Source organism: Amblyomma mixtum, chromosome 1, assembly GCF_055824585.1.
Source record: "Amblyomma mixtum isolate Tamu chromosome 1, ASM5582458v1, whole genome shotgun sequence".
NCBI classification, from domain to species: domain Eukaryota; kingdom Metazoa; phylum Arthropoda; class Arachnida; order Ixodida; family Ixodidae; genus Amblyomma; species Amblyomma mixtum.
The window spans coordinates 275,992,404-276,014,846 of record NC_143012.1 but is presented as its reverse complement, the minus strand read 5'-3'; the positions used below and the strand labels follow the sequence as shown (position 1 = coordinate 276,014,846).

Sequence of the window (22,443 nt, the reverse complement as noted above, 5' to 3'; positions counted from 1 at the left end):
GAGCCGAGAGAACTGCTGTGGAATTCGGCGGCTTTTAACCTGTTCGAAATGACGGCATTCTTTTATGATTGCGTCCACGGTGGTGCAGTCTTTGCAAACCAGTAAATTAAAAGCGTCATCCACAATCCCTTTCAGAATATGGCTCACTTTGTCGGACTCGGTCATGGCGGCGTCGACCTTGTGGCAAAGCGCCAAGACATCTTGGATATATGCCACATAGCTTTCGGTTGACGACTGGGCGCGCGACGCGAGCTGGTTCTTTGCGGAGAGCTTCCGGTCATCGGGTCTGTCAAACAAAGTACGGAGCTTTTCTTTAAAAGTGTCCCAGCTCGTCAGTTCTTCTTCGTGGGTTTCGTACCAGACCCGGGCCGTGCCACTAAGATAGAAGATGGCCTTCGCTAGCATCACGGTGGGATCCCACCGGTTATAGGTGCTCACTCGTTCATATAGGCTGAGCCAGTCGTCGACATCGGTGCCATCGTTCCCAGAAAAGGTACCAGGGTCACGGGGAGGAGCCATGACCACGAAGGGAGCAGAAGGAGTGGTTCGTGACTCGCCGGGTGGAGCCATGATGGTAGTAGCCCCGGCCTGACGACCGCTTCGGAGCTGCGTGGCGTGGAGATCGTTTTACGGCACGTCCTTGTGCCGACATAGACTTCGGGCCACATAACAATATGAAGCGGCACCTACGTTAACCATTTGAAACGGCGCTCTGCGCGGCGTACAAAACTCGTCGAAACTGTCGGATTCCCCCGTCCGGGCAGCATGCATCAGCACACTTCGAGCACCACCGCGACCGGCAGGCGGTGTTTACACGCGGCGTATACAACTGAGAAAAGGCCCATTAACATAAATTATGGGGTGTGGAAGCCTTTTAATTTTACGTCATAGTCGGGTCATGGGAAAGTTTCTCTGTTAGGTATTTTACTTTTACTTGTGGGGAGGGGACGCAAGACGCACGCGGTGTTCTATGCCGCGATCGCGACCAAGTGATTTTGGTCTCGGCTGGAGCCAGGCACGCGGGTTCACGGGGCGTCCAGAGAGATCCAATGCTGTCAAATTGTTGTTGTACGTAGTCCTCTGTAAATAAAAAGTGTATACCCAGGGTACACCAACCGAGTCCCTGTCTTTCCTGCAAGACATCGAAGAGGCGCAAAGGCTTTATGCGAGCTCTGTCTGTGCCTTCTCTTTCTTTCTATGTGGAGGAAGGAGACAGGAGAACATCGTTTTCTCATTGTTGTTTTCTTTCTACTGTCCTCTTCTTGGCTTAATCCGAAAGCATAGGGTCAATTCAGACTATGGAGCACCACACTTGAAAGCAAAGACACTGAAGCTGCAGCGCCAACATTGTCGCGCCGCCGCGATGCCTATGATGTTCGGGCGCTGAGTACAAGGCAGCGGGTTAGGTCACCCCCACGGCGATTACATTCCGTGGAGGTGACGCAAAAACACACGTGTACTGGGGTATCAGTGAACGTTGCCTTGGAACATAAAAACCCCTCGATCAATTGAGATGATGATGATGATGATGATGATTACTGGTTATCAGAAAATGAAAGCGCGCGGTGAGGGACACTAGGAAGGTGGGCCAACTCATTCACACCGCAGTGCATTCGCCCCTATGAGGCAATACGGCCAGCGCCTTCCGCCAGTGAAAGAAGGATCTGCGCTCTCTTCCAACACTAGTCCACGCGTCTTTTCTCCCGTCATGAGTCAAATACCACCATGCGTTGCTGTTAAAAGCGGCCGACAGGCAAGACGGATTAATTGCTCCTTCCTTTATTTTTATTTTCACTTCCCTTACTCTTTTTTCTCAATCCGGCGTAACGCTTTTTCCGAGCAGCGTCTGCCGTCGTTAAATGTACGTGCGTCACGAGTCTGAACGCGCGCCAACTGTGTTGCAAGGCAACTCAGCCGAAGCCATTCCGCGTAGTACTGGCACAGAACGAGTGCGCGAATCGTAAGTCCTTGACCTCGGCGTCCGGTAAAAGAGTCGGCGCTGCTCTGAAACTAAAGGGTGCCACGGCCGGAGGACTGAATATGACGCCACCACGGTTTCCGCGTAACAGCAAGCGCAAATGTGTTTCCTCGCGTGGGGTCCGCTCATTAACACATTCTGTAAAATTACCACGTCTTGGCATAAGAATAAAAACTGCGAAATGGTAGGAATACAGTCGAGCCCACTTATAATGAACCTAGCAGTCGCGCATAATGCGTTCGTTGTATGCTAAGGCTCGTAGTAAGCGGACTTAATTAAGGCTGCGATTTAGGCGAGTTGTTATTGATTCATAGTGAAAAAAGCGCGGGAAAACGAGACGAACGAAGAAAGACACAACACAAGCGCTGACTCTCGACTGATTTTTATTCGAAGAGAACGTTCTTTAATTTCTTTCCTATCCAGGAAAGCCCCAAAAGTAAACGAAGACAACCAAAACTACTGATCATACAGTGAGACGTGAGACACACACATCATCACTGAGGCGCATGCGCGTGATACTGTTAGATGTACTTTCGGATAAATAAGAAAACTCTATCATTGAGAGCGATAGAAGGATCGCTGATGCACCCGCCACTGCTATCATGAATATGAAATGCCTCTATAATTTCACGTGTTAACCTATCTTTATGTTTGGCGAGGATGACGGTGTTAGAGAAAAGAGGAGTTCATGTACCTTTCTCCCAATGACGGGTAAGATTGCATGAAGAATCATTGGAGCGGCAATTGCAATATTCACTCAAACGAACATTTATGCATCGCCCCGTCTGGTCAATGTAAACCGCTCCGCAAGTACAAGGTATCCTGTACACCACCGACAACGTAAGTCTTTCATGCACATCTGCTTGCAAGCTCTCCAGCGCGTTCACATACTTCTTGCCGGTACCCTTGCCATGAACAAGCTAGTTTAGGGACGCCATGCAACTAACCGCGGTGGAAGCACTCTCGCTAGCAGGAACTCCTCGTCATCGTCTTCATCAGATTTCTGGCAGCGCGGGAGTTCTCGTACTTCGTCTACTATAATTTTCGTCAATGCATGGCTTTCCGATGTCGGCGTCACCACACGCATCACCAAACTCATCCCGGCGTCACCATGGAGGTCGGGCAAATTGCGCATCTACGACGCGTTTCCAGAAATCCATATGCGTCCGACAACTTTTCTTGAACTTGTGACATCCCTCGCAGATCATGCTTTAAAGCTCTCAACTATGCATGCGGCAAACCATTGACTGACTTTAAAGTTCCGCTCTCATCTCTTGGATCTGAACATGACTTTGAGGCGTCTGCGTCGCCATCAGCGCGACCACGCAAGCCTTCTACGTAAACTGTTATTTGGGGTGATTTACTCGCTTGCGTCACTACAACTTAATTAGACGAGCAGACTCTGCGAACTATATGTATGACTTTTCACACTCATACAACAGTGGACCACGTAATCTAGGTTTGCTCGACGCACACTCGGCGAATAAGTGCTGACCACTTCAATAGCGCGTTTTGGCAGCGGATCTTTGTCGGAGGGTGTCAAATGGCCACACGACCAAAAGCTCTCCAAACTTTCAAGGTGCTTCAGGTATGCGTATACGCATCCCAAGCAGCGCTGACCTCAAGTCGTGGCTGCATTGCACTGTATCTGCAAACACATTCGCGCGTCTCCTGTACCCATCGCCTTACGTCATCATCATCGGCAGCAGCAGCCTGACAACGCCCACTGCAGGGTGTAGTCAGGCTTCTAGTACCAGGCCTAGCTTTCTGCCTTTTTTTTTTTTAAACACACATCTATCTCTCTATCTCATCTTACGGTGTTTTGAACAAAGTACAAAATACACAGCAGTAAGACGACAGTGAAGATACATTCGACAGCAGTTCACGACTGGCAACTAATAGGTGAATGCTAAGTTTTGACCAAAAAGGCAAAAGAATAGATCAGGTGCACGATGCCCTCCAAAGAGTTGTAGTCGTCTACAGATGGCCAGAGATGAGGGCATGCCTTTAACAGCTGGCAGTTGTGATGCAAGTTGCCGCCATTTCAGGTCCGCGATCGCTTTCCGTTCCGCTGCCTTTGTTCTCACTAAGGGCGCGTTGTTCTACCACCTTGCGTTGCGTTACTTTATATTCCATTAGTGTCGTCTCCTTATCTCCTTCCCCGATGACTAGCGCCATATCAATCTTTTGCTTGATTGCGGAAACGATATTGTCCCCGTCTGGGCGTCAGTTGCGCTTTCTCTTTTGAGTTGTACCAATTTCCTTCACTGCACATTGTCGACACCGTCTATTTTTTTTTTTTGTCAGACGACGACACATGGGCGACTGGAGAGGTTTTGCAGGGGTTCTGCATAAAGAACACGAAGCACGGAACCGCGACAGTTGCGCCGTGTGCCGCGCCCACTAGGAAATGTGTGCAGTTGCTGTAACGTGTAGCACGAAACAGACACGGCGCCACACACGCGATTCAGCATGCAGAAGTTTCGTCGACCGAAACTTTGAGGAAGGACTCTTGAAACGAGTACCTTTAAAAACAATTCCGTCGGACCTGTGGAGCGACCTGTGTGAGGCAATTTCATTTCCGACGATCAGTTAGCGCACAATTTAAGGCGACATATTTCCAATAATGACCTTCGGACGGCCTCGAAGAGAAGAGGAACGCTAAATGCGTACCTTCATCAGAAAAAAGGCTGCCGAGGGAGCTGCTGCCAAACTGTGGTGAACGTCGAGTTCGTTGCCCTTTATAGTCGGGGAGGAAATACTTGTAGTCCTCCGAGTTGATTGCCCTTGGCTTCACAGACACGTACTGATGATGAGGACGCGTGCTTCCGGGTTCGCCGGCTGCAAAAAGCAGATCAGATGCTTTATCCGCCCCAAAATTCGCTCTACTGCTGAGCTGCAGTGAGCGTTGGCTTCGCGCCCCTTTATAACTCTGCAAAAGATGTTTGTTTCCCTCTGGCTGGGTTTGCCTGGGCTTTGGAGAGGGGTGCAGTTGGTGAGGTATCTGCTATTCCGAACGCCAGCTTCATAAAGCAAATTAGATGCGCGACGTGTTCCAAAAAGTACGCTGCTGCTAAACTAAATTATTTTTTCCCAAAGCAGGAACTGCAATTGTCACTAGACTACGAAGAGTGCAATGAACCACCAGTGTTCTGCAGGTTTAAAGTATTGGCGTCACTACTTGGGAGGGGATCATAAACCACTTATGGTGTAACATAAAGCGCAAACTGTACGTACTATCCTGAGCAAAAGTAGGAGACCCCACCTTTACGTTCTGACCTGTGCCACTCCGCGTGGGGGTACCACCTGACAAAGAACGCCAAATAGGCCCATCTCGACACCAGGAGTGCTTTGTAATGTAGCAACCCCACGCAGAATGGCACGGGCGGGAACTTGTGTACCCTGACGCCTTCCGAACTGAACGACGATGAGTGTCACTATCACTACTGGAGTTCTTTTTTTTTTTTATTCGAGCTGTTTGCCATCAGGCATAATGAAAAAGGAAAGAAAGTTACAAAAAGGAGTGCAAACAAGCCTCGCTTAAAAAGCGGCAAAAGTTCGTGATATAGCGATTATCTAGCGTCCACTTGGTATAGTCGTCTGCAACGTCCCATCGCAGGCCAACCTTTCTTAGTAAACGTCGTCTCACGGAAGCTGTAGCCGGGCAAGTCCACAGCAAGTGTTTTTCATCACACTGGTCGGGCGCAGCACCACAATGGGGACACTTGTCTGTCACTTCGTAACGTTTGTCACGCCACCGATGACGCACAGAAGGAGTCAGAGCCGCTCCTGTCCGAATCCGGCGCACAGATACCTCCTCCTCCCGAGTGAGACTCCGGGGGAGAGGGTACGAACACGGAGGAATTAGAGCGCGTGTTCGCTGACGCAAAGACTGTTTCTCGGAAACATGGGACAGGAACGGATCTGAGGGAAGAGGGGAAGGTGGCGGGATATCGGATGTGTCAAGGTGTGTCATTGTATCCACATGAATATTATGCGGATCCTGGGCATGCCCGCGAATCCAGTGTATACGCACAGGACAGGGGTATTTTGTGCAAAGTTGGTGAATGGATTGTGTAACTTGGAATGTGCGCCGGACAGCCTTAAGCTGCTTAAGGGCGGCAAGGGAGTCGATGTAAATGTGTACAATATCGAAAGTAGGTACGAGTGGAAGGGAAGCAATGGCATTGTGTATCGCCTGAAGCTCCAAGGCCAGGGGGGAGCAAGTATCCGTGCTATATGTAGCGCGGGAGTTGAAATGAGGACGTGAGGGACTGTAAACTGCAGTAACTCCCTGCACTGCTGTGTGTGATGCATCGGTGTATATTATGCACCCTGAAGGAAGATGGGCGGCTGTTATCGGCGTCGAAGCAGAGGGGCGATTGTCTGTGAGCTGACAGTATGACCATGGAGGAAGAGTCTGTAAACGATGAAGCTGAAGCGACATCTTGCGTGCTCTGTTTGCCTCACGCTGGTCGATAAGTTCACTCAATGTATTAAGTTGAGCGTACTCTTGAAGAATGGGTATGGGTGTGATACGCGGAAGATAAGTTATGGCGCGCATAGCCTCCCGATTGATTGATTCAAGGGAGTCCCACTGTCGGCGGGTGAGGCGATGAAATTGCGCTTGGTACACTATCCGCGGCTGAAGGATGGAGCGCACGAGCTGACGGGCAGTATAAAAACGCGCTCCGCCAGAGCGCATAGCTATGCGTCGAATCAGACCGAGAGTAGCGTGAGCCGATTTACGGGTCGCGTTTAGCCACGGAGTCCCAGTCCCAGATGTATGAAGTAGAAGACCTAGAACACGCACAGAGGACAATGGCCTTATGGATCAGTGGTAGGGACGCAATCTCTTAAATCAGTGACTCAGGCGGAGCAATTGCCGACAGGTCTATGTAAGGCTGATTCCGCCTGTATGTTTAGACCACCACCATCCGTGTTCAGGCCAGGGCTGAGCGAGCCACATATCGAGAACTTGGCATAGGGTGAGATGACCCAGGCCTACTCCTCCGGTACTCACAACATCGAGGTTTTTTTTGCGTTCGGTCCTACTCCGACCTCCTTCCTCGTCGTCCCGCAACAGCCTTTACAGCCGTGCGCCTGGCCTGAGGCCACTTCTCCGAGGTGTCAATGTAGTGTCCGGCTACTTGAACCCCCCGCGCGGACTTGTTTTTTCTGTAACCAGAAACTCTAAAACTATTCAGCATGTCCGCTGAGACAGACTTATAACCCGACCAACATTCACAGCATCATTAAAAGAAGCGCCACTTTCTGTAACACATTGATGTTTAATACGAATTGGCCTCGCGTAATGATCAAAGATGTTCTAAGTAACCTTCGGAGAAGTTTTTAGTGAAGTAGTCTCATGTGCTCGTACCATATACCCGACTCATACGCCACGTCTTATATGTTAATACGCCACGTCTTGTATGTTAATACACTACGCATAGAGAGGGTCGTCTGGAAAGGCGGAACAAAAACTTGAAAACCCCCACTTTTGTATAGTGGAGCGTCTGAGTAATCGTGTGCGAGTGAAAGCGTAGGTTAAATGGCAAAAAAGAGACGGATTCAGAAAAGCAAAAGGTTCTAAACCAATGATATAAAGTGGATACTGCTTCTGATACATTTGCGCGCAAGTTGTGAAACGCCGACATCAGCTCGCCCATGCACCGGCGCGTCTTTATATAAGGAGAAGCGAGAGAAAGAGAGAGCGGGTCATTATTTTGCCGCATACATCCCTGTCTCTTTCTCGGTACGGATGTACGCACGAGGAAACATTCTGCTGCTGCACTCGCACTTTCATGTATTCCAAGAAGAGGCTCGAAGGTCTAACGACGTTGTTCACCGGGGTTGTCATATGAGCGCGAAGCAAAAGCAAGCTGTGCGTGAGAGGCGTGCAAATGTCGCCCGGAGCACCCACCTCTCGCAGCGGCGGCTGCCAGGGAAAGCAGGATCAGTGCGGCCACGGCCGCTGCCCTCGGCGTAGACCACGGCATGGTCGCGCAGTAGGGAACGCACGCGCGCAAGCGCGCGAAATCGACGTCCCTGCGTGGTCGACGCGGCGAATGATTGAGAGAGAACCGAGCTGGCGGTCGTCAGCGACGCAGAGTACTCCGTACCAAACCGGTCGCCAGCGGAGCCCTAGACCCCTTGCACCGCGGGCGAGCAATCGCGACGACACTGCCGACCAGCGGCGTATCGCTCACTCGTTCGCACACGCCATAGCATCTGACTGTCGCTTCGTTGGGGAAGGGATTTTGCAGATAGCGCCAAAATCTCCCCCCCCCCCCCCCTCCCGCCATCAGACGCACCTACACAACCTAACGCATGGGCACTAGCGAAACAAAGACAGCTCAGATGACCAGAGTCCCAAGGTTGTGAAGATATCGTCGTAGGACCGCTCCTCCTTCGTATGCGTCGCTGATGCTTTACTCTTGCGTCACCGAACTGGAAGACCTCAGTGACGCGTCCTGTCCCAAGAAAACTTGCGCTTGGTCAACAAACCTGATGATCATTATCGCGTAAAACGACTCCGTGCCGAGTCTTGTTTTTTTTTTTTTTTTTTTTTTGCGGCATTGAATGCGGATAGCCGCTTCCTTGCCGGCGTGGCTTCCTTCTTGCATACGCACTTGCAACACGTACAGACGGCACCTTCAGGGCAGGACTGCGGTACGCCTTATGCATGACGCAACCCACTGAATTATCATCACGGATACCGGAAATGTTGTATAGTTTGGCTCAGTTGCTCTGCAGAGCTTTTAGCACGTCTCCTGTTTAGAACGAGAGCATCGTGTGCTTCCTCACAGCTAGCCGCGCGGTAACGGGCGATTTTAATCCTTATACGTTGCGGTTTTTGCAGACTAGGCGTGATGACCAGAGCACAGATTCTTAAAAAAAGTGGCAGGGGTTTGACGCGGTTAAACGGAGCACACGTGCGAAAGCATACGTTCATTCTTCAATTGGAGGTGACATTTAAACTACGCCTTATGAATATGGCGCGATAGCTTTAATGGGTTATATACTAGAATTGGTCCCTATATGCAGAATATATGTGCAGAATTGGTCATTCTCTACTTGAAATTCGAAGATCGATGAGAAGCCTCATAGCACAACGAGTTCAGTGGCGCTGCGGTTAAGCGATGCGACACTTCACTGGCAGCTAGATTTTTCTATCACAGACACTCGGAAGTATTGTGCGACCCATGTTGTTCTTCCCAAGCAACCTCTCGTGGCCAATCATTCATTTAACTTCCTACTGCAAGGGATATTTGTAATGAAGCTACAAGATTACGTGATCTACAGGTGGCACGACGCGCTCTTCCCATTGGCTACAGCTGGCTTGACGCTCCTCCGAAATTACCCGAGTAGCTCGGGTTAGTTCGGAGCACAAGACAAGACGACAAGACTCTCGCTCGTCTGGAGTAGAGCTTCCGCACAAATTTTCGAGGTGCTCGAGTGAACAACAGTCATCTCCAGCCAGCGTGCACTACGTTTTTAAGTCTAGCGAAGGTTTGAGCACTAAGGCTTCGCATTGGACTAGCTGACACCGCGTGCTGCACTCGTAGTTGTTCCTACTATACTAACCTCTTCGAATCTTGGCCGGCGTTTGCGGACCTCGCAGTGCGCTGACAGATGAAGCCTCGGTTCGCAGACTTCGTACCACTAGGTCCTTCACTTATACGCCATCACTTGTAACTCGTACGACCACTTCCACCGAACAAGTGAATTGAATATCTACCCCGACATTACACCTCTGATGCCACATGGTTCTTGCCACATCCAGCTATCCTTTCTTTTCTGGCTGAAAATACGGATCATACATGGCCAACTTGTTGGGGTTCGGTAACAAAGAGTTTTAGCGCAGCGATGATGATGGCGACGAATTTTAATGGCGCAGGGGCAGCTTGGCCAAAGAGTGCCACAGCACAAGGTGTTTCGCTCTGCACAAGGTGGGGTCAAAGACTCATTTCCCTAGCATTTCAGCCCTGATAAGCCGAGCAGTTTCTGCTCAGCGGCGACGTATACGTGTGCCTGCTGCGCGCGCGCAGTGGCGCATACGCGCCCCACTTTGCTCCACACCTTGCAATTACGCACGCACAGCACGCATGCATCTATCAGATATATGTCTACGCTGATGAGTAAATTCGTACTAAGGACATTACTGATCCGCGAGGGTAACCGACGGATAAGAGCCTGTGCAACTTGGTTATTTAATTTGCGCACACTATGAGCGGGGCAATGGGAACAAGGTGTTCTACTCCACCTTGGGGGATTCCCTTATATTTCTTGTACACCTCAAATGCCCCTGAATAGGGGTATTACATAAGGGGAAACAATACACAAAATGAATCTGAAATGAATGGCATGGGGTTTAAAACAGAACATTTTCAATGGCTTTTTTTAAAATGGACGGGGCTGGTGTAGAGTGCGGCATCGGCAGGCAGGCCATTCCAGTCTACTGCAGTCTGGGAAAAGAAGGAATGAAGGTGCGCAGTGGTGCTTGCGCGGGGGGGGGGGGGGGGGGGGGGGATAAACGGCTTTGCTGTGACTGGTGCGAGGGGACACGTGATGAGCTGGTTTTATATCTGCGAATGATAAGTGATAAAACTTGTGGAAAAGGATGAGTCGGCAGATTTTGCGTCGCAGCTCGAGGTCAGGCAGGTTAGCTCTTGACTTCATGGCAGTCACACTAGAATGATAAGAGTAGTCTGAATGGATGAATCTAGCTGCATGGTTTTGCACTGATTCAAGTGCTTTAGTTAGATAAGAAATGTGGGGGTCCCAAACTGCGCATGCATATTCCAGCTTGGGACAAACCAACGTTATCTAGGCGAGAGTTTTAATAGACGAAGAAGCTACTGGCAAATTACGTCGTAAGTAAGACAGGACACGATTAGCTTCATTAGTAATGGCAGGGATATGGGTGGACCAAGAAAGATCATGCGATATGTTAATTCCCAGGTAATTACATGTTGATGTCGGAGAAATAACGGAACCGCAAAGTACGTAGCAAGGAGTTGGGTAAATACGTCGCCGATGAAAAGAAATTAACGAAGTTTTTTTCACATTCAGGGACATTAACCATGTTTTGCACCAAGTTTCTATGTGTGAAAGGTCAGTTTGGAGGGCATGAGCATCGGCGTGATTGTTAATAGGACGGTAAATAATGCAATCATTCAACCAACACTGTTCCCACTTCGAGTTAACTGCGAGTTATTGATCCGTTCTCTCTCGCCCTACCTCATGCTAGCCGTCCCGGTTAGCTTAGTTCGTACTGCTCCGATGAAGCGGTGGGCCCGGTTTGAACCCCGGGACAGGACGAATTTTTCTTTAAGTACGAAGTTTCTGTAGAAGCTGTTTAGCTTGCCGCTGTAGCCGTATGGCTGCGCTTGGGTGGATGCCAATGAGCAATTACTCCCTTATTACAAATCTACTCCACCTTCGCGAATTTCCCTAATTCATTTCACCAATAACCAGTGTACGGTCCACCCAACAGCAGTCTGCCAGCTACAGCTGTCGGTATGCACGTATAAACTTGAACGCACATAAGCTGGTTGGATGTTTTTGTTTTGTTTTGTTGTTTCTCGCGGAAGCTCTTGTAGCGTTAATACCACTTTAACTGCATATTGCATCGGCACGCCACTTCGCCATGGGGAACTATCGAATGAAAGGTGCTAAACTACGGCCTTTGTGTGCCAGCGCCTCACCTACTGCATGCGTGACGGTCCACGCTTGAAACATTTTTTTTTTCTTTTTTGAGCCAAACGAGAGGTGGTGGTGAACGCAGATATCGTGCGAAAGAGTTAAGGAGCTCGCGTCGCAGCAAATCCGGCGTCATTGCCGGCGTCCTTGACCGTGAGAGAAAAATTCACGAAAATTCCCCAGAGAAGCAACCTAGGAGGCAAGTGCGCCACCTACGTAAGGTAACCTTGTGGCGTAATCCCAACCTGCCCAGGATTGTGAGCAAACTGCGCACCGTGGCAGGTGACAGTGAAATTGATGATTGGTCAAGAGATTGTAAGTAGTAAGAGAATATGTCTATTTGGGCAGGTAGTGACAGCTGATCCGGATCATGAGACGGAAATAACTAGAAGAATAAGAATGGGGTGGAGCGCATATGGCAGGTTGTCTCAGATCATGAATGGCAGTTTACCAATATCTCTCAAGAGAAAAGTATACAACAGGTGTATCTTACCGGTACTCACCTATGGGGCAGAAACGTGGAGGCTAACAAAGAGGGTTCATCATAAGTTAAGGACAACGCAGCGAGCTATGGAAAGAAAAATGATAGGTGTAACGTTAAGAGATCGGAAGCGGGCGGAGTGGGTGAGGGAACAAACGCGGGTTAATGACATCCTAGCCGAAATCAAGAAGAAATGGGCTTGGGCAGGGCATGTAATGCGAAGCAAGATATCCGTTGGTCCTTAAGGGTAACGGAGTGGATTCCAAGAGAAGGCAAGCGTATACCAGGGGGCGGCAGAAAGTTAGGTGGGCGGATGAGATTAAGAAATTTGCGGGGATACGGTGACCGCAACTGGCGAAGGACAGGGTTAATTGGAGAGACATGGGAGAGCCTGACTACGCCCTGCAGTGGGCGTAGTCAGGCTGATGATAATGATGGTGATGATGAACCCCAACGGTGGCAGCACCTGCCATCGCAGGGCAGTGGCGCATTGCACCGATGCGCCAGGAATACGGTGACCGCAACTGGCGAAGGACAGGGTTAATTGGAGAGACATGGGAGAGGCCTTTGCCCTGCAGTGGGCGTAATCAGGCTGATGATAATGATGGTGATGATGAACCCCAACGGTGGCAGCACCTGCCATCGCAGGGCAGTGGCGCATTGCACCGATGCGCCAGGAATACGGTGACCGCAACTGGCGAAGGACAGGGTTAATTGGAGAGACATGGGAGAGGCCTTTGCCCTGCAGTGGGCGTAGTCAGGCTCATGATAATGATGGTGATGATGAACCCCAACGGTGGCAGCACCTGCCATCGCAGGGCAGTGGCGCATTGCACCGATGCGCCAGGAGTGACACGAGTACTCCCACGGATCTATGAATATTAAGTAGAGCATGACCATTACTACCAATGACCAAAGCGATATCGTGTCATACCCTTAAGACGGAGCTTAAGTGTCCTCCCCAATTTTTTTTTCAGCATATCTCAACATATATCCGCCTTTCCATTGGGCAGAAAACATACGCCCGCACCGAGCTTCACATGTTGAAGTGCACGTATAGTACAGGGTGTTCAAAGTTAGACTTTACTGATTTTTTTTTAAACATGCGAATCCCCGTACGCTAATGCTGCTTTTGCTCCTTGGTAATGCGGCCAGGCGGACACAAATTGAAGTAATTAATTGTCCGCATAAATTCAGTAATTAGCTAAAATTTTTATTGCCTGAAGTTAGCGTGCATATTTATATTGAGAACTTGGAGGCATTTACTTTTCAGGGCTATTCCATTTCGTACAAGTTTAGTAACACGCCTGTGCCCTGAGATACGCATGTCTAAAATTTCGTCCCAGTTCGTCTAATTACGCATGCGAGACCGCGGCTCTCGGTGTGAAACACCTCCTTCGTGTGACGCAGCTGTTGCGTATGGCACTGTGCCTTGCAAGAGTGTGCAGCGAGCGGCGACGCAGATGATTTTTCGTTCTCGGCAGCGTTTTCCTTCTTGGCGCTCGAAACCAATGAATCACGAAAAGTCATCCGCGTCGCCGGTCGCTCTTGCAAGGCAGAGTACCATGCACTCTGCCATACTTTGTCATACTGATCTTTTCTTGCATAGCCGCTGCCGAAGTTTCTTCGTCACACTTCTTGAGAGTGCCGAACTTGAAAGTTTAGGGCAAAGTTCTGTAAGCGCGTTGCAAACAGTCCACCATATCGTTTTCTCCAAAACTGTTCAGTCCAATGTTTAGGGGAACCCCCCGACGTGGAGAAGATTTGTATTAAATGAATAAATACTCATTAGCATACATCCAAGCGCAGCAGTCCAAAGGAAATTTAGCTAGCTTTGATGGAAACCCTCTCAGAAAAGTTTCCGTTGATTGCAGACAACGTTGAGCAATACAGACAGGACATAGGAGAGAAAAAAAAACACAGACGAACGCTAACTTGCAACTGTACTGAAGGAAAACGATTAAACAGCATAGACGCAAAGTTATTGGTACACAACGCGTGTAACAATAAGTAAGGTCTACGTCACTAACAACTGTTGTCGACGGAGGCGCTCCGGTTTCTTGAGACAAGTGCACAGGCGACGCCGGCCGTTCGAGTCCTGCAGCGGCCGCCATTCTCCGAGCACCGGCGACCACGCTCCCCTTCTTGGAAGAGCAGCGGGAGGCCCAAGAGGCGCGGAGCCACATCTGGACACCGCTCGCCGGTTACCGCGGCCCCCTCGACATCCGGTCGGAGAGAGGGACACGGGCAGTGCCGTTAGAACTCGCTTGCGGAAAAGGACATGCGTGCTGTGCTCCGTCTTTTCTGTATTCTTATGTAACCTTCGCAGGCTAATAAACCTGCCCATTTATTTGTTTTATCTGGACGTTTGTTGTGTCGACTACATCAACTACACAATACCATATCAAAATCGAAAAAAAAAACACAGAGAGGCCATTAGATATCTTAGCTGAGCATTAAAAAATTCATCAGTCAAAAAAATATAAAAGACAAACAACGAAACCGGAGCAGTGCCAATTATCTGGCACTGCGAAGATGACCCTCTTTCTTTGGCCGGGCAGCTGATGTCTTAATCACACAAGCATCGGAACCAGTCTTTCTAAACATCACTGCTTCCACCATTTCCCAAGCCGGATATACACTTGGGGACAGCTTTTCTGCGGCTACGCAGTGGATGCGCGCGATAAGAGCGCGCTTGCGAAAGTCTTGCGCCTCGCCTTCGTAGCTTCCACTGCATAGCCACAGAAAGCTGTCCCAGAGTACAGACAAGTGCTGGCCATCAAGGCACCTGTCGGTCAGCCTGTCAGAAGCGTGCCCAGACACCAAATTGTGCGCGCCCAGTTTGGTGTCTCCATCACAATCATCTCTCGTCTCCATTAGGCTGTAGGCCGAGCGGCCAAACTGCGCGCCAGAATGAGTACGACCTGGCAACATGTCCCGCGCACGCGCGCTTTCCTGTTCACTCACTCGCCCGTTTTATCTCTTTCTCTCTTTCTCTCTCACGTTCTCCCCACGTAGCACCCTTCTCTCGCGATCAGCTGGCTGGCACGGACCTGGCGGAAAGATTCAATTCACTAAAACTAAAAGTAAGTTTCCTCTGTTTCTTGCGAAACGACAGTCGAGGCGGGGCCGAACCGGGCATTCCCGTGACCTTGACTGCGCCGGTGTTGCGAGGGGGCATGCTACTGGCCGCTTGTTTTGTGTCCGCGTCGGCCCCTCCGTCTGACAAAGAAATGAACCATTCTGTTCGTCTCGCTCATTGCTGCTAGCGCGTCTCGAGGAGAAAGTTGTCTGACGATGAATGGAGCTGGTAAGTGCTGCTTGCAAGTCCTTTAGTGTGTATTTGAACGGTCCCTCCGGCTTCCCCTGTGTTTACGGAAATCGCAGCGTAGTGTTTACACGCTGCATATAGTTCGTGATAGCTGTCGGCGTGTATGCTGTGCCCTATTAAAGAGCGCAGCATGCTTTACTTGTCATACCAGGTCGGCTTACCGTAAACGATTTCATGACTAATCTATCCTTTTACAAGTGTTCATTTGAGCGCTGCCTCAGTTCAGTGCGGAAATGGCAACTGATACGTAGTTTTAAGTGCAGCACAGTGTCCAGCACCACTTCACTGCTTCGACGTCAGATACATAAACAAGTACATTTGCTGGTGACGCACGAAAATATTTACACTAAACTAAGATCAAGGGCCGTAATACGATAGAAAGGTTTCCATTCAAAGCTGTACCGACTGTAAGATGGGCATCGATGTACGCCAAGTAAATCTTACGTACGCCGAATGCAGCATGCTAAAGTGCATGGGGATAATGCATGCAGAAATATAAGCCTCTGCACTGGTAATCAGTTGCTCTTTGCTGTTCATACAGAGCCCAGATGGAAACGACAGTGCCGGTTTCTGGCTGCCCTCAATAATAATGACACTCCTGTGGCATGGGCCTTGCTTCGTGGCACCGAAGGGGCACCAGTGGATCCAGATGTACGAATTATGACGGGAGGTGAAAGCAAACCTGCCATATGCATTGCTGTTGAGAAAGACCTCTTAAAAATGAGTAAGTATTCAGTGGCCTGCACCCATTGTTTTCTGTCAGTACATTCAAATGCAGACAGAAACTTAGTCTTCATTTCCGTGTGAAAGTGGAATAGTGGATCTGCCTCCTAGGCTTGTTTCAGCAGGCAGGAAATAGTGCTCTTGAAGGTTTATGCATATGTTATAGCAATGAGAAATTTCTTTTTCTAGTCATTCTTGTTATGTGACTTGTATGTGTAATATTTTTACTCCCACTCTGACTGAACTTTCTTGTTGTGCAACTGCATCATTGTCCAGGAATAATTTACGCAGCTGTGTCATTTGATTTTAATCAGCCTTTATTTGCTTGCTGTCTCATCAACTCGTGTACACATACTGACAGGAGAACTGCAGCTCACGACATCAGCGTACTGGATAGCCAAACTTGGCTCCTACTGCCTCACCTCAATATAGGCTCGCCGCCAAGCTGGATGGCACAGTGTAACGCTGTCTTCGGCTTGTAGCGAGATGAAGCTGTAGCATTCATTTTAGATCATGCAAATGTTGTTTTGCTACAACTGCCATTTCATATGCTGAATTATACACACACAAACTCATTCCTAGCTACCTAGTGTGAGTAGACTGAAGCGAAGTGGCCGTAGTCAGGCTGATGATGATGATGAAGTGATAGTGCTGCACTGGAGGAGCAGGAGTAAACAGGTTTATTGTCTATATATATCTTCCTCCCAGGTGGAGAAACATCCATCCTTTTGTCGACTTTCTACATTGCTGTAAGGTTCTTCTATATTAATGTTTATGTGCATTTCAGCTGAGCTCCTTATCAAGTCTGGCTGCAGTGTGAACCAATTTGCATCTACTGGATCATCACCCTTGCACATAGCAGTCTTGCGGAAGAACTTGCCCGTGGTGCAGCTCTTGCTCAATAGTGGTGCCAACGTCTCCTCCCTTGATGGCTATGGAAGGACACCACTGCATTTGGCTGCTGGCAGCTGCAGAGATGACATTATTGGTACGCGTGTTCTTTCTGTATTCTCTGGCTTACCTGTTACTTTGTCCGCTCATTATAGTGAAGCGTTGAGTGGCATTACTTCACTGCCGAAGCGGTGGCTTTGTGGTAGGGAATCCTTGTTGCATTAGGGAGGTGCTCGGTTCTGTCCCCAGTGCCGCTGTGTACCCACTAGTTTTCTGTTTGGTAGAAAATTCCCCTCGGGTGCTCGACTTTTCTAGGGTGAAATGCTTGGTAAAAGGGTCTTGGACCAAACTGTTGCGTTGACGGGCCAGTGATTTGTTCCGCCTTCAAACAACTAAGTTAAATTCGCTTTCTGCAGTAAAGCTCCCTTGTGCCCCCCCCCCCCTTTTTTTTCCAAAGTGCCTGCTCAAGCTCAGAGTACCGATATTGAAGGCGGAGGCTCCTTGCCCAAGCCATCCACCCTAGAAAGCCAAGCACCAGGACAGGGTATAATCTTGTGCCCATTTGAAGAAACCGGTGGGAAACCGGCTTGTGGTGGGAATCGAACCCACTCCCTATATGAGACAATGAATTCATGCTTCTCAGTATGTACCATCCTGTTCTGTATTTTGGGTTAACTGTGATCACTGATGGAGGCATTAAAAGGGCATGCTTTTGGCTGCTGCATTTTGACTAGGTGACAAAGACATAATATTGTGCACACAGTCACAAGAAGGACAGGTCAGGGCTGACGGTAAAAAACACAAAGGACACAAATAAAAGGAAGCCATGCTGTACTTCTGTGACTGATCACCATCCACTTCACACCTGCATGTTTGTCTGTGGAGACGATGCAGCAAAAGTGGCACAGCTATCGTCATCACTCCTTTGCCGTGTACGAGGGCGAATAGTCCTGGAGTTCTTATCTGCTGTTACTATTCTTCTTGCTAATTCGTAGATATGGTGAGGCTTCTTGTGCTCAAGGGCAGCAACATGGAACACAGGGATGAAAGAGGAGCAACACCACTGGCGCTCGCCTGCAGTTCTGGTCATTGTGGCGTGATCCTCTACTTGTTATCCCAAGGAGCCTGTGCCGCCACCTCTGATAACGAGGGCAACACCCCGCTGCACCACGTTTGCACTGTGCGACCAGATGGCATCGAGCTGGTTAATCGCTTGCTGGCTGCTGGAGCATTGGTGAGGCTGCCAGACATGGCTGGCTGTGCAGTGTTTATTTAAAATAGCGTCACAAATGATCTCCCTGATTTAACACCACTTCTTTTGCACATTGCACGGGGCTTAGAGAAACAGATCACATGGGCATCTTGAATAACAAGACATCGAGGACAGCTTCATACAGTGGTTGTCCTTAGTGAAAAGTCGGTTGTGTGGTTCTTTTTGTGCATATGTTCATGTCTGTCTCGCAGCAAAAGGCAGGTTTACTGCTGAGAAATTTGGGTTTAAAGATGGAACATTTTTCTGCCCACCATTCAAATCAAACTCATGGTATCAGTACCGAAAAGGACTCTGTGATGTAATCACTGTTTGCAAGTGATTGGTGGTGCGACCTAGCCTCTTGGATCTGCACCCAAAAAACTGTCTTGAATATTTTCAGTCCAATACAGGAATCTATTGGTACAGGCAAACTTCAATTTGTTTGTTGCATACTGCTTTCATCATTCGACAGAGTCAGCATAGCGATCAAACTGAGTGCACACATTAGAGCCTTTCTAATCACAACCAGTGATCACTGACTGAGTAGATCTGTTTCTCTGCATCCCTGCAAACCATGAAAATTTCACATCCTTTGTATTGTGTACTAAGCATTCAGAACGACAAAGCTGACATTAGGTTAAGTTTTCTTTAAACTCTGGTGAGTAATTACAAAAATAGAGTTAAGAGTTTCGCTTCAGATTCACAGATTTGCTGGCACACGTCCCTCAAGCTATCTGCCTGTTTACCAAATATACCACTGCAAGTATTGGCATGCTGGGATGAGTTTGCTACCCTAGGGCTTTTGTGAAAAATGGTGATCTGAACATTCAGTGTTCTGAACTGCTACTCTGCGAAAGCAGTGGCATGCTTGAAATAGTCATGGATTTTAAGTGTGCTGCTAGCATCAGACTGTTATTTTGGATGGAAACAGAACACTGGAAGGCAGCAAAAAAGCAGGTCTGAAAGTCAGTATTGAAAGTGACTGCATTTATGGAACTGTTTACCTTGCTTTTACAAAGTAAAATGAATACCTCAAAATTTCTGACCAACCATGCTGAAAGAATTGCTGTTGTGTTAAAAGGCATTCACATACAGGTATCATTTGCTTAGCTTTCTGGAGAACTTGGGAAAGTTTGATTGCTCTTAGCAGTATACTAGTGCTAGCTAGCATGTGTACTGGTGTGTACAGAAACAGCTGCGGACACGACCTTATTTGTTTCAAGGAAGAAAATTCTTGAGGGCCATCATAAAGCAAATGGTGTCATATTTTAGCGCGGTAGCGTTAAGGCTCTCGTCCTGCAGAAAATCCGGTGGCGGTGGTGTTGATGTTGTGAGGCAAAATCCCTGGAGAAGCAACCTAGGTGGGTCACCTGGGTCATGTGACCTTGTGACACCATTACACCTGCCCACCGGATTGAGCAAACTGACCACAGCAGCAGGTGGCAGTTAAAATAATGACTGGTTGCGAGAGGTTGCTCGGGAAGAGCAACCTGGGTCGTACAAGCCCCACTATTGGCAGCGCCTACCATCACAGGGCAGTGGCGCATCGCTTAACTACTTCACCACTGCGCCCAGGAATAGTGTGAGGAGTCCCAGGGATCTATGAATGTAAAGTCAAGAATGATCAATGCCGCATATATGGAAAAAAATTTAAAATTGGTTTTTGAGGAAAGGAAATGACGCAGTAACTGTCTCACATATCTCGGTGGACACCCCAACTGCACTGTAAGGGAAGGGGTAAAGGAGGGAGTGAAAGAAGAAAGGAAGAAAGAGGTGCAGTCTCGGGAATAATTTCTGACCACCTGGGGATCTTTAGCCTGCACTGACATGGCACAGCATACGGGCGCCTTTTGCTGTCACCTCCATCGAAATGCGGCTGCTGTGGTTGGATTCGAACTCTGGTACTCAAGCTCAGTAGACGAGTGCCTTAACCACTGAGCCACCGTGGCGGATCTGAATATATGGCCATCAACCCATTAACGCTAGCGTCTCGCACCCTTAAGGCGGAGCTTAAGTTTCCCCTCCAATTTTTAAACCACGTCACGTTTTAAATTTGTGTCTCCATTCACATGCTTGACTCTCTCTTTCTGTGCTACCTTTTGTCAGGTGGATGGGAAGAACAGCCGCGGCATGACTGCACTGAGTTGTGCTCTGATGTCGCACGCAAGTCCTGCTGTGGTGCAGCGTCTTCTGAACCAAGGAGCAGACTGTAACGTCTACATTGACTGCTTGCAACAGACTGCTTTCCACTTAGCCGTGTACATCAGAGAACAGACGGCGGTCAGAACTTTTGTTCGATACGGGGGAAACCCATTTGCACAAGACTCCGCGGGGAACACAGTCCTACACTACGCACTGCTGAAGAGCATTCCATTGGCTCTATGGATGCTGCGTGCCAATCCTTTCATGGGCAGGCCTCGATGGACAACTCTGAAGTCACTGGAAAAGGCTGCATCATTGCAGCCTGTCATTGTGGAGCTTTCCAGTGTTCCCACACTTCAACAGCTGTGCTCTCTAGCATTTCGCCTCAAGTATGCCTGCTGCCTTGACTCTCTGGCTTGCACGCTGACCATTCCACCACGACTACTACACATCTTGCTGCTGTCTGATGTGTGACTGTGATGTCTTCGGAAATTAGTGGTTTCTTGTGTGTGTATACTTGTGGTGAAAAAGGGCAGATGCTTGGCAGGTTTTCATTTTGTTTAGAGTGTAACTTATAAGAAATGACCTTGTTGCACATGAGCATGTGAATATTCGTGCAGAGCCTTCATTATTGCTGTAAAGCCATCATTTTCATGTGATATTTAAATTAAAGACAAATAAAATGCACACTGATTTTTGCAGTAACGCAACGTGGTAGTTGTGATATGAAAGTGTAGAATGTGTATGCTGCTTGCATCATCTTGCCTTCCCGCACTGTGCCCATGCATGGCAATAGCATATACCTATAATCGGATACAACTTTAGTCTGCAGTGAAGCTCCGCCCACATTCAGCCTCCGCGCACAGAATTCCTCCATGAGGAAAAAGTAGTCTGCTGTTTAAACGTATTTTGTTACCTAAACAAGAATCTCGCCACAAGAAAAAATTATGAGCTCTAGGATTTTGATACCTGGATTGTTTGGTATAGCCAAACATTAAAAAGCTGATTTCGTTTACTGTTGCGATTGGCCAGCGGAGTAAGGCAGGATGCCGCGGATTGCGGCCCAGGGTTAGCAACTGCTGTTGTTTAAAGTTGTATCATACTATAGATTTCTGCTTAAGTTCTGACTAGTAGTGCAATTCATCATGCAAGTGCTATTTTGTTCCTTTGTTAAGTAAAATGGGGGACTTCATGGTTACTATCTAGGAATAATATACTTGAAGCTATATTTCACAAAAAAATGCAACCATAAATTAGCCACATCTCTCAACAAGCTGTTCGAGACGAAGTTACTTTATTTAGCAAGCAATGACGTAAACTATGGTTGACCAAGGCACATAAGGCACATCACTTTTTTTCATATGACAAAAAAACTTAAACAAGATTTTTGTGTGCAGAATTGGTTGTAAGAAATGCATTTGCTTAGAGCAAGCAGTGAGCCAACAATAATTGCACAAGGCTTTGGAGAAAACTAAGCAAAAGAGCCGTCAGAACAGCTACAGCTGTCTGCAGGCCTTTCTGTATGTGTCTTATTGCATGCCTATCCGGCGTGAGAGTATTTTGCTGCTTGTCACCCATTTTTTTTTTTTCAGTGCGCTGCAGCTAGCAATAATTTCTCTGTTATAGACAAAATTTAGAAGCCTTCATATAACAACTGATGTGCATTTTCGTGTTCACTAGTGGACGCAGGAAGTAATGTCCATCTTTGGAAAAATTGTAATCCCGTGAGTGCTCGTCTGACAAATCCTGGTGTTGCAGTGTTGCAATTTCTAACCATTAGGAAGCTTTGTATGAAATTTTGCACATGCTTGTGAGGAAACAACTGTTGATGTTTCTTTCTAACTGGCTTTTTTGCGGCATTCATGAAGGCAGAAAAAAATTTATCTGTAGAGAAATGGTGAGTGGTGTCTGAATGGGTTTAAACTGAGGTGGGTGCAACG

The 22,443-nt window shown here is 48.3% G+C and overlaps 2 protein-coding genes across 3 annotated transcripts in view; one reads left to right on the top strand and one right to left on the bottom strand.

Moving 5' to 3' along the window:
* Positions 1-8,200, bottom strand: part of LOC149371772 (clotting factor G beta subunit-like) — a 32,716-nt gene extending 24,516 nt beyond the window's left edge. Inside the window, exons 1-2 of one of the 2 annotated variants that reach the window (XM_089566062.1) lie at positions 7,902-8,200; positions 4,652-4,819 (exon numbers count right to left, since the gene is read on the bottom strand). In XM_089566062.1, coding sequence (XP_089422188.1) covers positions 4,652-4,819; positions 7,902-7,977 — 244 coding nt within the window. In that variant the 5' untranslated portion in view covers positions 7,978-8,200. The remainder of the gene's footprint in view (positions 1-4,651; positions 4,820-7,901) is intronic. The other variant, XM_089566063.1, reaches the window with a different exon arrangement.
* A 7,062-nt stretch (positions 8,201-15,262) lies between these two features.
* Positions 15,263-21,208, top strand: LOC149371771 (uncharacterized). The gene is made up of 5 exons (XM_089566061.1): positions 15,263-15,474; positions 16,037-16,219; positions 17,006-17,206; positions 18,105-18,343; positions 20,468-21,208. The coding sequence occupies exons 1-5, from the start codon at positions 15,462-15,464 to the stop codon at positions 20,975-20,977; spliced, it is 1,146 nt and encodes a 381-aa protein (XP_089422187.1). The 5' UTR covers positions 15,263-15,461; the 3' UTR covers positions 20,978-21,208.
* The last annotated feature ends 1,235 nt before the right edge of the window (positions 21,209-22,443 follow it).